General features: G+C 34.2%; 1 protein-coding gene across 1 annotated transcript; it reads right to left on the reverse strand.

Annotated features, from left to right (window-relative positions):
• Positions 1 to 311: 311 nt before the first annotated feature.
• On the reverse strand, positions 312 to 4,137 carry LOC118056920 (transcription elongation factor 1 homolog). The gene is made up of 5 exons (XM_035069358.1): positions 3,980 to 4,137; positions 3,331 to 3,457; positions 3,063 to 3,133; positions 799 to 820; positions 312 to 713 (listed from the first exon to the last, which is right to left on the reverse strand). The coding sequence occupies exons 2-5, from the start codon at positions 3,441 to 3,443 to the stop codon at positions 653 to 655; spliced, it is 267 nt and encodes an 88-aa protein (XP_034925249.1). The 5' UTR covers positions 3,444 to 3,457; positions 3,980 to 4,137; the 3' UTR covers positions 312 to 652.
• Between the last annotated feature and the right edge of the window lie 12,983 nt (positions 4,138 to 17,120).

A 17,120-nucleotide genomic window follows, 5' to 3' on the forward strand; every position in this document is an offset into this window, starting at 1 on the left:
AATTAAATTGTAACTGCGAGTACATGCTACAGAACATAGGCTATTTATTAGTGATATCTGAAAAGCTGATGAATTAACAACCACAGCTCACTCTTTTGGTTCCAAAATAAGTTGATTCATGCCTGTTTACTTTCACAAGATTATTTTTTACTCCAATTTTGCACTCATTCTTATGAATCCCTTTTCACTTCCAAAAACATGGATTGCTCTAAGCCAAAACCTAAATTAAAAACTGCACGCCTAATCCAGCTGTTGTAAGTTGTAACCCGAAATCATAACAAATATGCACCTTCATATTTGGCTACCACATCAATCAAAAGCAGATGAAAGCTTGAACATACTCATACTGTGAAATTTATACACGATACAGAATTTCCCCGAAGAGAAGCACTGTTTATTGAGTGTTTCAGACACACAAAGCACATTGAAGGAAGTTCATCATCCTAACAAACCAAAGATACAAGATATAAGGTCCATTTATCAAGCATGATGTGGTACTAGACATGCCCTATGCATATGTAGCTTTTCATAGTTACCCCCCAACGGTCCTTGAGATTTTATCCAAACGACATGTTAATATAATTTCTTAAATTAGAGATTTATCTCCCACGGTGTAAGAGAATATAACCATCTAACTTGTCACACAAGCTGGCTAAGCACCATCATCTTCCAGGCTGTTGACCCTTTCACACTCATCAATCCATTCGCTATATCTACAGTAAAAAACAGTTAGAAAAGTAAATATCTTGCGATTCTTGTCTTATTCTGAGCAAATATGAAATATGCATTTCAACTTACATGTCTATGGGCTCAGTCAAAGCTGAAAAAACACAACAGAAAAGGAAGGTTAGTTCATCTCCGTTCTCACACATCAAAGAAGGGAGCGAAAAAATGGGCGGGAACAGAAGTTCAAAGACATACATTAAAAATTGCAGACTAAACAATCATGACTTAAACTAGTATAATAGTTAATGTACAAGGCCTAATCATGCTTGTCAAACCTCACAGAGACAGATCATATGAAGCATCACAGCCCTTGGTGGAAAAAACAAACCACTAATGCAACATATTGAAAGTTCTTGACAACATCACAGAAATCAGTAATTAACTGCAGAAGAACACAGCACTAGCTATTTCCGATGGATTCTTAATTGAAATGGTTTGTCTGCAGGCTAGGAAGTCCTGATGGGCTAAAAAAAATTGCATATCCAATATCTCAAAATAAAAGGTCAAAAGATATTAGGGGAAATTGCCATAGAACTAAAAATGTTGTTAGGCTCCTCCTATTTGCAAATCTAAAATTGCCTATAATGCTTGACCACATCTACATGTACCACAACCACCAGGCACAAGTGACAGCATATTGTTTTCTGATCTAGCTACATGAAATCATAAATTTTCAAACAGATTAACAACAATGCACTCCTGAAGCACTTATAACTCACAGGAAAACAGAAAATCCTGTCACATCCCAACATCCTTAACTATCAAGGGTATAGGAAATTCTGGAAAGTCTCTAGATAATGGGTTTTCAATCCTGAATTTATGCATTTTCTCATTAATGTACAGGCAAAAGTACTTATAAATGCATGAATTTATGCGTTTTCAATCCTGAATTGATGCATTTTCTACACAGAAGTAGTTCTCTTTATTCTAGGGAAAGCTTTTAATCCCTGGGATTCCACGGGATAACTTGTGAATTCAATCAGCAAAGACTGTGATTCATATTGAGCATGCTTTGCCACAAGATTTTAGTTGGAGTTTTGGGTGATTGTCGGATGTCATGTCCTATTTCGTTAGGTCTTTCTGTTTTTTGATGTCTTAGTTTTGTTGCTACTATCCTTATGGTATCTTTGGAATAAAAAGTGAATGGACATGTGCAAAATTTGGCTTGTTGCTGCAAATCGAAGAGATGGTGGTTATTGGATGGTTTTCACACTAAGACTTGACGTCATGTGCACTTTATGCTGTCAAATCCTCAACAGCCTAGACTAAAAAGTGTTGGTGATTCCAACAAGAAGAAAAATATGGTTCAACGAATCTAAATTGAGGATGTAAAGATGCAGGGCTAATCTCAAATTAAGCAAAGCATGGGACGCAGAGGTGTAAGTATGTTTTATCCTTTGTTTTTTAACTCAGATTCAGAGGCTGCCTAAATAAGCTCAAGTGTCACTCACATGCTACTCATGTTCACAGTACTAAGGTGTGGCAACTTCTAACTCGTAAGATGGCGACTCAGGGATGGAGGAGAAAGACTACAATCTTAGATATTATTTTAGAACATCAAATAAGAACTCAAAATTCTTTGGCAGTCGGCATCTAACAAGTGAAGATATACTTCACTGCTTCTCTTTCCCAATTTCTCATTCTCTCTCCTTTGGACTCCAACCTTACCATCCCTTCTTGTTTCTCATTCCTAATCATTTCCTTCTCCATAATTGTCCACTCTCCAATCTTAGTTCAGTTTTTTTTTTTCAAGTTCTCTTCAATTTCCAAAGCATTAAAATGTGTTTCATGGCACAGAAATTGAAGCTGGATTAATCAAATCATAATGATACCATCATGACATTATTCAGGTCTATTTTGACACATCATGGAGTGATATGGTTGTTTATAAGTTAAGTTTCAGTATTTATTTCAGATTGCTACCTAAATTGATTTTTAACTTCTCAAACTGCAGCTGGATTGATATAAATAAATTAGAGTTCACCAAATTGAATTAAGCATGACCCGAAACGAGCTACCAAGTACTCCAAGCTGAGGCAGCGCACAAAACCACCAGATCCTACACATCTGGCTCAATATCAAAAATTAAAGTTAACTTTCTTCTTCCAAATTATAAAACGATTAAGTGACCCTGCTCTGAACTTTTGCATTATCATCCCCTGAACTAGCAGCATATAAGCATACACCTATTATTTAAAGAACTTTGATGTTCTGATTCCCATTAACTTTTTTTGACAAGCAAAATCTACCTTCACGTGCAAATTTAGAAAGTCCCACTTCTAGTTGAGTATCAATTTCTTCTACTTTTGGCATTCATAATTTACAGAGAAAAATACCTGTGATGGTCATGCTGAAGCTCTCCTGGCAAATCCCACAAACAGCCTCACCAATCAAGTTCTTCATATCACTGAAACAAAAATTAAGAAAAGGAAATTAATGATAGCTTCAGTACACAGTAGCAAGTGGCATAGATCCTCCTCAATTAATGTTAGCAAATGTCCCTCGAAAGTGGAAGCGCAACATCCCAAAAGTTCTTAAAAATGATTTTCCACTAAGACAAAAATGATAAAAATCAGATGAAAAGGAAAGTGATTGAGAACTTACACGCGACATTCAACACTTGTACCATGGTTGCAGAAGGGGCAACTAAAAACAGTATCAAGCTTGTCCATCCGCTTCTTAGGTGGTGGCTTTGCTCTTGACTTTCTTTTCCCCATTTCTAAATTCAAACCTACACCACACCAATCATGCATCTAATTAGAACACATCCTTAACCCATATTGCACACGAAAAACACAGCCAGGATAATAAGAATTAACTGAAATTAAAAAAAAAAAAACAAAAACAAAATTATATATATAAAAGCATTAGAAATCGAAGTTTTTTTTTTTACTTTCTCTTAGCTAACTTCAATTAATTCTCACACACAGAAGGCATTTAACAACCCCAAATGGACAGTACCCTTCTTTAAAAATTCCAGTTTTTATATAAAAATCAAAGCCCATTCTTTTGAATCAGAAAAAATACCCAAAAAACAACACAAAGAAGCCTCACAAAAGGATTTCTCTCTTCTTTTTTTCCATAAAATTTGGCAGTGACAAAAAACAGAATAATGGTAACATAAAAGCAAGCACTGTTTTGCTTCAAAAGAAAAGAAGTATCAGAAGCAGAGAAAGAAGATGGGAGTAAACCAGAACACAAACCCTAGAAATGAAAAGAAACAGAATAATAATGAAAGAAAAGAAAAGCGAACCTGAATCAGAAGAGAAGAATGGTTGGGTTTGTGTAGAGGGAGAGCGAGAGGCAGAGGAGAAACACCAAGACAGAAGAAAAAGTGGAATTCTCGGGCACTCTGTTCTGTTGACACCTAACAACAAGATATTTTACCCCTTTCTATTTCTTTTTCTTGCTATTTCTAATTTATGTTTTAATTAAAAGAAGACGCCATCATCAGCCAGCTTCCCTTGTCAAGTCATAGTTATCACATCTTTTATGGGATTGACCGGTCAAGAAACTGGTTTTTAAGTCTCGATTAATGTAGATTAATTTGAAAAAAATTAAAAAATTAATATTTTATATTTTATATAAAAAAAATTTAAAAATAATTCATGTTAATATGTTTTAAATAATAAATTTTAAAATATTTTTTCTCCACATTAAAAAGATATTATGTTATCATTTTTAAGTTGATGTATTTAAACTAATTTTTTTATTTTCATCTCATATTAAAAAAACATAACTTTTTTCTTATGAACATAAAATATATATATTAAAAGACTTCAAATCTCACATTGAAAATATAATTTTTTTCATATGAACATAGAATATATATACTAAAGGGTTTCAAATCCTACATTGAAAAAATAAAATATTCTTCTAGTATTTATATAGTGAATTTTAAAAGAGGTTAATAACCAACTAAAAAAATATGAAAAAATGATATTTGGTTAGAAGAAAAAACACTTTAAAAAAAATATAGTCTCTATATGGTTTTGCCGGGTTGTCTAAGTCACGGGTCGACCAGGTTTGACCATTTTTTTTGTTCTTGCTGGTTTTTTACCTTATCCGGATCGGTCTAGCCACCGGATCAACTGAGTTCTCGGTCAATCTGTCAAGCCAGTACTGGTTTAATAACTAAGATCCAAGTTAAATGAAATGAAAATGACATCTATTATTGTTCCCTACTAGCATGATTCTTCTTTCTTCTACTTTTTAAGTTTCATCCTTCAATTAAATCATTAATAAAAAAATAACTAAAATTATATATAAAAAAAAAACTAGCAAAAAGAAAAAAATGCAATCTTTGTTATGAGTTTAATGAAGTTAAACAAGATGCTATGAAGCTTGAACTTCATCTATAAAAGAACCCTTTAGTGTAGAAGTTAGTTTGGGGTTTTTCATATAAATTGTATATAAGAAAAGTGACAAAGAGAGTTAAATGTTTTTCTCATTTAAACTTTTTATATAGCTTATTTTAGAAAAAATCTAAAGCTATTTACCTAGTAAGGTGCAATTCTATTACATAGCCTATAACCTATATCAAGGATAGTTTACTCATGTCGCTTATAACAAGTAGCCATTCCAACTAAAGTATAGATGAAGTTATAACATGTATAGATTGTTGTTCCTACAAAAATAGATGGGTGATAAAAACAAGGGGGGAATGGAGAAGAGTGAAAAGTTGGTGGGTCGACAAAAATCGAGCCTTATTAGGCTTGGTTAATTGAGTTTTATTTGGATACTAGCAGTTTCAAGGGAACTTTACTAAAGAAAAATAATCATACTTGAAGAAAATAATTTAAATTGGATAAGAATAACTTTAGAGCTCGATCAGGACCGAACTATAATTGTAAGTCAGTTAGATCGTGCTACAAGCATAGGTCAATTGGACCGAGCTACTATTTAGCTTGGTTTGATCCATGCTGAGAAATGTAACTTGTAAAAAAATTTATTTTTTGAAAAAATAACCAAGATAGATAATCCATGGAGATATAGATATTATCAGAAAGAAAATTACAAAACATTAACTTGAAGAAAATGACCAAAATAAATGAACTTTGGAGAAAATAATATGGAGACATGAAGATTAACTTGGAGAAATAAGATTTCACTATTAAAATTCTATTTTGAAAGACAAAGGCAATAGAAAATATACATAAAAGTAATACTGGATATATACAGGAGATGTAAAATTATTAGAGATACATGAGTCATATTATACAAAGCTAACTGGAGATGTAAGAGATTCAAATATTTAGCTTGATTGCATCAATTTCATGAGGATTCAACAAAAAAACTTCAGGATTCAACAAAAACACATCTTTAAATTGTATGAATGTCCATGCATAGGGAAGTATTTTTCCTTCTTTATCCTATAGATGATATGTGTTTAATTTAATGACTCTAACCACCTTAAATGAACAATCCTATTTTGGCACCAATTTTTCCCTTCCTTCAGAGTTACATGTTGCCTCTAGTTTTCTCAATATCGTGTCTCCCACTTTGAATCTTTTATTAGTTACTCTTGCATTGTGGTACTAAGTGGCTCAATGTTGAAATATTTTGTTCTTAACTATCACACTAAGTATGACTTTTTTAAGCAATTCCAAATTCACCCTTAGCTATTCATCATTATTGTTGGTGGAGAAGTATAATACTTTATGCTATAGGTTAGTAGGAATGGTGTTTCACTAGTGAAATTTTGTTGTGTAGTCATGTAATCCCATAAAGTCTCATTCGATAGTTCAACTCATTCACTATTAACTTTTATTAATGTTTGATGCTTTATCAACATGTAACACCCATGGATCAATGGTGGACTATGAGTCTACTGTTATTCATTCGATCTCTTGTTGAGATGATTTTATGAATAAGCATTTTGTGATAAAATCAACTAGAGCTTATCATTTGATAGTTGGTATAGATCGATACTAGAATCTAAACTCCCTCAACTTAATGACTCATTTAACTAGGTGTTTTGACAAGTCAAGTTTATAAAGAGTTTGCCTTAAAGGCTGGTCAATTAACACAATAATTTGGTATGTCTAGAAGTATGGTTTTAGTTTTTTTACAGCACTAATCAATGCAATGGCTATATTTTTAATCTTTATATATCTTGTTTTTGTATCATAAAGTACCTTATTAGCATAATATACAAGTTTTAGGACTCCTTCATCTTGTACTAATATTGCATTGACTACCAAATATGTAGCCCCCAAATAAAAAAACAAGGTTATCTCATTCTCTAGGCTGGGAAAGAATCTTTAAGGGAGGATAAATAGAGCTTGAGCTCTTTAAAGGCTACTGGCACTCTAAAGTTTATTCAAAATTAGAGATATTCTTTAGAGTTTTAAAGAATGGAAAATAACATTACCTATAGGAAATAAACATGTTGAAGGCTGTAATCTTTCATGTTAACCTTTAGACATCTTTCATAGACTGAGAAGGGGTTATGTTTATGATAACTTGTATCTTTTCATGATTGGACTCAATCCTTTTGTTGCTAACCAAGAAACCCAAGAACTTTCCCTCTTTTATTGCATAGGAACATTTGGTAGGGTTTAACTTCATCTGATATTTGTGTAAAATAGAGAAAACCTCTTACAGTTCTCGGAGATGTTTCTCAAAAGTCATACTTTTGATTAATATATCATCAATATAGGCTTTCATATTAGCTTATTTGATTCTTGAAAACTTTATTCACCATTTGTTGGTATGTCGCTCTTGTATTTTTCAAACAAAAAGACATGACTCGATAACAGAAGGTTCATTGATCAGTGATAAAAGTGGTATTTGACACGACCAAAAGCTTGATATCTTTTCACAAGTGCAGGAGTGTCGAAGTAATAAATAACCCGGCAAGACCGGGGTCGAACCACAGAGAGGTTAATTGTATAAATTATAAATAACAATACAACAACAACAACAATAACAATAACAATAACAATAATAATAATAATTATAATACTCAGTACGTGGCGTTGTTACACCTGAGAATGATCCAAAAGATCGGGTCACAGGTTTCCAGCCTATATACTGAGTTTATGAAAAGATCAAAGGGATATATTACAGAATGTAAATAACAACAACAACAACAATAATAAAAATAATAGTAGTAGTAGTAGTGGTAATAGAAGTAGATGAAGAAATTAATGAGAACTTTGAGTTGGAAGATTAATGTAAGGATTAAACAATGATATAAACGAATGTCAAGGTTAGAGGATCCACTAATGGTACTTCAAACAAGTATAATATAAACTCTTATTACTCAATTGGAAACCACACATAAAGGAGGTTCCAATCAGATTATAAATTGTTAACATGATTACATTAGTTATCTTATTCGAATAAAGCTAATACTTGTAAATGTTGGCAGACATTCATGATTATAACTTATGTTAACAACAAATCAAGTCCCTTTCATAGCTCAGGTGTCGGTTATACCATACAGTATGGGCTATGAAAGTACCAAGTATTTGTTGTACCAAGTGTTATACAACATAAATCTAGATTAACCATTTAACAAGCAAAGTATTAAAAGTGAACAAGATAACAAATATAAAACATGTTAGTATCCAACGTTAAGGTCCATATTAAGTTTATATTATACTTATTCTTACACCATTAGTGTACCCTTTTCACCTTGACATAATTAACTTAGCTAAACATAATGAAATAAAGAAACATAAATAGACAAGATAAGAACATAAATGAGAAAGAAGTTAACTAAGTAAAAGAAAGGAAATGAAGTGCATAAACTTGATATTAATGAAAGAAAAAACATAAGCAATACAAAGAGAGAAAGCAAGAGCATGATCTTGATCTGGAAACCAAGATGCCTCAATACATGGTAAGTGCCTCCTTTTATAGGCCAAAATTTGGAACTATTGATTTGTTAATTAATTGATGAGTGGGTGGCCACATCTTGACTTGGTGACAATCCTTATCTTCTTGTCTGAACAAGACGTCATTGCTAACATCATAATTTGCCCAGAATCCTCAAGAATGTTCTAGGAAATTGTCTCAGCTTTCCAACAAAAAAAAGATGAGGTCATTTGGACTTCTAGAACTCAAGATATGGGCTGAACACTAAATAGTGTCTGGGCTGCAGGACAGCTTCGGACTTCTTCGTTGTTCCTTCAGTTTGGACTTCAAAACGGCCTTTTTAAATCTTGGGCTCCTCATGAAAGTTGTAGGCCTTTGTCTTACCTTTCCATCCATATAAAATGGACCTAAATCCGAGATCTAGAGCTCCAGATATGATCCAATTACCGAGCAATGTTCTGGTTTGGACTGCACCGGCATCTCTTTTCTAAGTTTGGCCATCTCTTTGTCCTTCCACTTTCAATACTTAAACTCATCAATCAATCCTTTTATTTATGTGATAGGCCTGCATTTAAAATGAGCATTTACCATAAATTAAGGTATCTTATAGTATCAAACTTGTTATTATAAAACATGCTTTAGTGAAGGAGTTATTGATACTTCAAGTGTAAAATGATGATATAAAACCTTGATAAACATACACTTTTAAGTACTAATCACACCCCCCAACCAGCTTATTACTAGTCCCTAGTAATCTAAAGCGTTAAAATAGAGAAACAATTTGCAAGTTTCACAAAGCAAGGCATTCATCATTCAACTTCCATTAATCTATCCAGATAAACAAACTCTCATTAAATTTATATTACTGCTTCATACTTCTTAAACAAGATATTAATAAACCTTCTTTTTATGTGCTCAATATATGAAAACATAGATGATGGGGCTTTTGTTGGAAGAAAACAATATTATGTTCAAATGTTTAAGGTGAACTTCCTTGGGTTGGGATTATTATTATTATTACTCTTTTTTTTTTCTTTTTTTTTTCTTTTTTTTTTATTTATATACACATACACATACAACTTAAAACATAATGTATCTTTAACCCATGTAACGAGTTTTAGGCTAATGACTCCCAGACCAGTTGGTCTTAGGGCATTAGGTGTTGAGACACCCCTACGAGCTTAACAACTCGGGTTGCAGATACTGATACGTAGATAGTGCAATGTTTGATTCCCTTAAGCTTTTCTCCTTAACCCATGTAACAAGCTTTGGGCCAATAGCTCCCAAGTCAGTTGACTTTAGGGTATTAGGTGTTAAAACACCCCTTCGGGCTTAATTGCTTAGGTTAGGGAGGCTACGAAACCAAACTTATCTACGTTTTTATTATCATCAATATTATCATCATTTTTTTTTGTGAAGTATATACTAACCCTTACCCTTAGTCGTTACCTTCAACAAAAGAACATAAATAATGTAATAATCCAATGTGTAACCCACAATCATATGTTAAAGTGTGTGTGTGAAAATGAAGGTTTAATAATACTTGTTAAATGAGTATATAAGCAGAATCAAGTGATAACAATACGAGAGTTTGTAAACCTGAATATTTCAAGAAGTATTCTAATAGGCCTTGTTATGAATATTGCAAATAACCATTAGAAAATTTTTTACTACGATGCGTCTCAAGAATAATTCCTCTTTACTCTGCCATCCTAGTAATAACAGTTTTGCCAAATGGTTTTTTAAAAACAACAACAGTTAGTTGGTTAGTTTTTTTTTTTTTTTTTAAACTACTATCCTCTCCCCCCAACCAAAACGAGACATTGTCCTCAATGTCCTAAGGTAGAAAGATAGAGTATAAAGGACATCACCTGAAACAGTGAACAATGACAAACCTGAAACACACTTAAACAAATATAAGAAGTAACAAAACAAAATAATATACTATTAATAACACAAAAGACACAAGGTTTCACAGATGAAGGCTCAAATCTAATCTAAGCTTTTTACGGCTTTCCTTAGCTGACCAATCTAGGCGACTCATGCAAGGATCAATGACAGGGATGAAAGATTGTAGTTGGTCAATCAATTGTTCAGCAGTAGCAGCAGAGATTATGATTTGTCGTGCCGAAGATGTTAGAAATTCCTGTTCCACAGCTTGATCAAGGAAAGATAGCAACTTATCATAAAAACCATTAACATTTAACAAACCTATAGGTTTATGGTGAATGTGCAGTTGGGCCCAAGATGAAATATGAAAGGTCTCTTCCAATGTGCCCAGACCACCTGGTAAGGCAATGAAGGCATCAGCATGGTTAAACATGGTATTCAGTCGGTCAGACATTGTTGGGACCTGTAGTTCCTCTCCAATTGTTTTTTCAATGATGTCCCCATTTGCTAAAGCTTTGGGGACAACCCCCAAAACTTGACTGCCTCCCAAAAATGCAGCCATTGACACACCTCCCATTAACCCAAGGCTACCTCCCCCATACACTAAATGAATCTTTCTCTCAGCTAGTACCTGACCAAGATGATTTGCTGATTCTAAAAACTCTTTTTCTTTCCCAGGACTGGATCCACCGAAAACACAAATATTTTTTATGTGATGACTTGAGGAACCTTCCATTTCTACACACTTCTATATTTGATGAATGTATGGGATGAGTAGAAATGAAGGGAAGGAAGAGAAGAATTTATAGATGAAAAAGTGAAAATGCAATCATACCACCTATATATAGGCCAGTTGTCGTCTCACACTCTCTCTCTTTATTTATTTATTTTGACAAAGCATGTATGTACAGGTAGTTGTGATTGTGGCTCACATCTTCCCTTGGTTTTACGTCCAAGAACGGCTTAAACGCCCTCTATGGGTCGGGGATAGGCTTCCCATCCAGTTTTCTTAAAAAATGGCAAACAGGGTATTTTTTAGTCAGATTCCCAAGACTAAGTCGATCATGTTCTTTATGGAATTGTGGCCATAAATCATGAATTATACGATGCACATCTCCACTAGGATGCGTCTCAAGGGTCAATAAAAGATTATCTAAAGACCCCTTACTCAGGCCATCCTTAATGAATTGTATTTTATCTTCATGGTTTACAGATACCATTCCTAAAGAACGACATGTCGCATTACAAGTCCATCTGGCACATCTGTGACAGACTTTCAGTCATTTTGCACGACGTTTCTTTGCAAAAGTGCTTTTACCTGTTCCAGGCATGTGTGAAATGAAAGAATTGGAGGACTCACCTGATAATCGGACCTTTGCTTCAATTAGCCAGCGAATATCTTCAGGAATTCCATGATTCATTAACAACCGTAATCTTTCACACCTAGCACGGTAAATTTTTGTAATCGCATTCTGAGGCAGAGCGGGAAAATACCTTTTCAACTTTTCAAGAGTGCTGTCCATTTTTAAATGAGAATTGGATGGGAGATTCAAAGAAAGAAGAAATAGCAGAGAATTGCACAATTATATACACAGATATCAGTTATCATGGGAAACTGAAAGAACCGACTTAAGAGTCACGGAGTACCGTTATCCGCCATTTAACCGGGGTGAGAGAAACTAACAAAACAAAAGATACACCAAAACAAACACAAAACAATGTGAGAAAAAGAATCAATCTTTATATACAGGATCACTCAATTCAGTAGAGTCATTTTCAACTGAAAAATTGTCAAAATAAACTTTCAACCGATGCCCATTTACCTTGAAAACATTGCCATTCTTTGGATTCTCAATATCACAGGCCCCATATGGATACACATGTTTCACAATAAAAGGACCGCTCCATCTTGGTCTTAGTTTTCCAGGAAATAAATGGAGTCGAGAATTATAAAGCAAGACTTTTTGACCAACATTGAATGTTTTTCTCAGTATTTTCTTATCATGAAACTCTTTGAGTCTTGCTTTATGAATTCTTGAATTGTCATATGCATCATTTCTAATTTCCTCAAGCTCATTTATTTGCAATTTTCGCAGCTGACTAGCATCATCAATGTTTGAATTAAAAGCTTTAATAGCCCAATAAGCTTTATGTTCAATTTCCACCGGCAAGTGACAAGGTTTTCCATAGACTAGTCTATAAGGTGACATACCTAATGATGTTTTATATGCAGTTCGATAAGCCCAAAGTGCATCATTAAGTCTTAAAGACCAGTCTTTCCGATTAGGGTTCACCGTTTTCTCCAAGATCTGTTTGATCTCCCTATTAGCAAGCTCTACTTGTCCACTTGTCTGAGGGTGATAAGGGGTGGCAACTTTGTGTGTGATTCCATATTTCTTCATTAAAGAAGCAAATAGCTTGTTGCAGAAATGTGTTCCACCATCACTTATTATGGCTCGAGGAATTCCAAATCGACTCAAAATATTGTCTTTTAAAAACTTTATCACTGTTTTGTGATCATTGTTTCGACTTAGAATTGCCTCTATCCATTTTGAAACATAATCTACTGTGACTAATATGTACACGAAACCAAATGATGGAGGAAATGGACCCATGAAATCTATACCCCAACAGTCAAAGATCTCAATGACAAGAATAGGATTTAAAGGCATCATGTGACGTTTTGAAATAGATCCCAACTTTTGACAATTTTCACAAGTCTTGCAGAATGCATGTGAGTCTTTGAACATGGTGGGCCAATAAAATCCACTTTGTAAGATTTTTGCAGTTGTCTTTCTTGATGAGAAATGACCCCCACATGTCTCAGAATGACAAAATTTAATGACACTACTTACCTCATTGTCAGGAATGCATCTTCGAAATATTTGATCAGGACAATATTTGAATAAATAAGGGTCATCCCAATAAAAGTTCTTCACTTCGTTCAAGAACTTTCTTTTGTCTTGGGTACTCCAATGAGCTGGCAATTGTCCTGAAACAAGAAAATTAACAATATTAGCAAACCAAGGCATCGTAGAAACGGAAAATAAAGATTCATTGGGAAAGTAGTCATCGATTGGTGTGATGTCAGATTTCAAATCTGTTGTCAATCTTGACAAATGATCTGCAACAACATTTTCGGTGCCTTTCTTGTCTTTGATTGTGATATCAAATTCTTGAAGTAACAAAATCCACCGCACCAATCTAGCCTTAGAATCTTTCTTAGAAAGAAGATATTTCAATGCTGCATGATCACTAAAAACAACAACAGGTGAGCCAACAAGATAAGATCTGAATTTATCACAAGCAAATACTACTGCAAGTAATTCTTTTTCAGTGGTGGTGTAATTCATTTGAGCACTATTTAAAGTTTTACTTGCATAGTAAATCACATAAGGTTTCTTATCTTTTCTTTGTCCCAAGACAGCACCCACGGCATAATCACTAGCGTCACACATTATTTCAAAAGGTAATGACCAATCAGGAGGTTGAATGACAGGAGCAGAAGTAAGCAAGTTTTTAAGTTTAACAAAGGCTTCTTCACAATGTTCAGTCCATTCAAAAATATTATCCTTTGTTAGAAGGTTACTCAAGGGCTTAGATATTACACTAAAATCTTTGATAAACCTTCTGTAAAAACCAGCATGTCCTAAGAATGATCTAACATCTTTAACAGATTTTGGTGTTGGTAAGTTGGCAATTAACTCGATTTTAGATTTGTCAACTTCAATTCCTTTCGATGAAACAATGTGACCAAGTACAATGCCGTTTGTTACCATAAAGTGACATTTTTCCCAATTCAATACAAGATTCTTCTCTTCACACCTGCTCAAAACCTTTTCTAAGTTAGTCAAACAATCATCAAATGAATCACCAAAAACAGAAAAATCATCCATAAAAATTTCAAGAAAACGTTCAACCATATCACTGAATATGCTAAGCATGCATCTTTGAAACGTGGCTGGTGCATTACATAATCCAAAAGGCATCCTTCGATATGCAAAAGTACCAAATAGACATGTGAAAGTAGTCTTCTCTTGATCTTCCAATGCAATTTCAATTTGATTGCAACCTGAATAGCCATCTAGGAAACAATAAAATTCATGACCTGCAACTCTTTCTAGGATTTGATCCATGAAAGGTAAAGGAAAATGATCTTTTCTAGTCATTGAATTAAGTTTCCTATAGTCAATGCACATGCGCCAACCAGTAACAGTCCTAGTTGGAATTAACTCATTTTTCTCATTCGTTATCACAGTGACTCCAGACTTTTTGGGTACAACTTGGGTAGGACTTACCCATTTGCTGTCAGAAATAGGATAAATGATTCCATTATCTAGAAGCTTAATGACTTTATTTTTCACTACTTCTTTCATATTAGGATTAAGCCTTCGTTGCATTTCTCTAGAGGGTTTAGCATTTTCCTCCAAATAAATCCTGTGTGTGCAAATCAAAGGGCTAATTCCTTTTATGTCAGTTATGGTCCATCCTAATGCATTTTTGTGCATTTTCAAAATCTGTAATAACTTACCTTCTTGATGTGCATTAAGTTTAGAAGAGATTATTACCGGAAAAGTTTCATTTTCTCCCAAAAATGAGTATTTGAGATTAAATGGTAACGGCTTCAATTCAGGTTTTGGTGGTTGAACACTTGAAGGTATGGGCTCAATTGATCGTGGTGGCAATTCTTCAATTTGTGGTCTCCAATTGCATGCCTTTGATTCCTGAAAGTAGACCATTTGCAAATCATCAGATTCATCAATCTCAGTTTCACTGGAAGTGGTTTGAAATTGATCATGAAATAATTTTTCAATAAAGTCCACTTCCTGTAAATCATTATCATCTTCAGGTTGCTTGTAAATCTTGAAAATATTCATCTCCAATGTCATGTTTCCAAATGATAGCTTCATCAGTCCATTCCTACAATTAATCAATGCATTAGAAGTGGCAAGAAATGGACGTCCTAAAATGACAGGAATTGAATTACATGCTTCAACAGGTTGTGTATCCAAGACAACAAAATCTACAGGGTAAATGAATTTATCAACTTGTACTAACACATCTTCAACTATTCCTCTAGGCACTTTTACAGATCTATCAGCAAGTAAAAGAGTTATAGAGGTTGGTTTTAACTCACCTAGATTGAGACTTTGAAAGACTGAATATGGAAGTAAATTCACACTAGCTCCAAGATCAAGTAAGGCTCTTTCAATTTTATGTTCTCCAATAAAGCAAGAAATTGTAGGACAACCAGGGTCTTTATATTTCAAAGCATTATTGTTTTGAAGAATGGCACTTACTTGTTCGGCTAAAAAGGCTTTCTTTTTCACATTCAGTTTTCTCTTCACAGTGCACAAATCTTTCAAAAATTTAGCATAGGAAGGAACCTGTTTAATAGCATCCAACAACGGTATATTGATCCTTACCTGTTTGAAAATTTCAAAGATTTCAGGGTTGTGATTGACTTTCCTTTGTTTTGTCATGGCATGAGGAAATGGAAGTGCTGGCGGGGAATCAGTCTTTTCTTTGCAATGTTCAGGTTCAACCCCTTCCTTACCCTCAGAGATAGACTCATCATCTTTCTCACAAGGTTCAAGAATGGGTTTTTCAATAACCTTACCACTACGAAGAGTGATGACTGATTTGACTTGATCCATGTGTTGGCTTCCAGAACCACTTGCATTTGCATTGTATTGCCCCTTTGGATTTTGTTGTGGTTGAGATGGAAACTTACCTTTCTCTTGGAAACTGAGAGCAGATGTTAATTTTGCAAGAGCATCTTTAAAATCTGTCATGCTTTGAGCAAGTTGAGTGTTGATTGTCTCCTGCTTTTCAATGAATGAATGCAATGTTTCCTCAAAATTTCTTCTAGGAGGTGGAGCATAAGGAGGTGCATATCCATGAGAATTTTGAAAATTATGGTGTGCTTGAAACGGTGGCTGTGAAGTTTGTGCATTGTTGCTATCACTCTTCCAACTGAAATTTGGGTCATTTCTCCAACCAGGGTTATACGTTTGGGAGTATGGGTTATGGTTAGGTCTTTGGAAACTGTTTAAAGCATGGGCTTGTTTATGGAGGCATTCCTTAAAAGAAGGCAAAGTTGGACAATCATTTGTTGAGTGTTCCTTGGTTTCACAGATTTGACACACAATGTCTTGAACAAATTTTAATTGACCACTCTCTTTCAATTCAAGTGCTTCGACTTTTCTAGCTAAAGATGCAAACTTTGCTTGGAGGTCATGATCTTCCCTAAGGTTGTGCATACCTCCACTAGATGTATGAGGTTGTGTTTTACTTGGTGCCTCATAAGTACCTGTGGTGTCCCAATTTTGAGCATTTTCGGCTCGCAAGTCTAGGTACTCCATTGCTTCATTAGAGTCTTTATCTTTGAAAGTTCCATTGCACATCAATTCAACCATTTGCCTATCTCTAGGTGTTAAACCTTCATAAAAATGTGAAACCAATCTCCATGTTTCAAAACCATGATGTGGGCAAGTATTAAGTAAATCTCGATACCTATCCCAACATTGGTAAAATGTTTCTCCTGGTTTTTGAGTGAAAGTGATGATTTGTCTTTTGAAAGAGTTTGTTCTGTGAGATGGAAAAAACTTCTTTAAAAATTGTTGTTGCATTTCATCCCAAGCACGAATAGATCCTGGTCTTAAATTTTATAGCCATGT

The sequence above is a fragment of the Populus alba genome, chromosome 1, assembly GCF_005239225.2.
Source record: "Populus alba chromosome 1, ASM523922v2, whole genome shotgun sequence".
Taxonomy (NCBI): Eukaryota; Viridiplantae; Streptophyta; class Magnoliopsida; order Malpighiales; family Salicaceae; genus Populus; species Populus alba.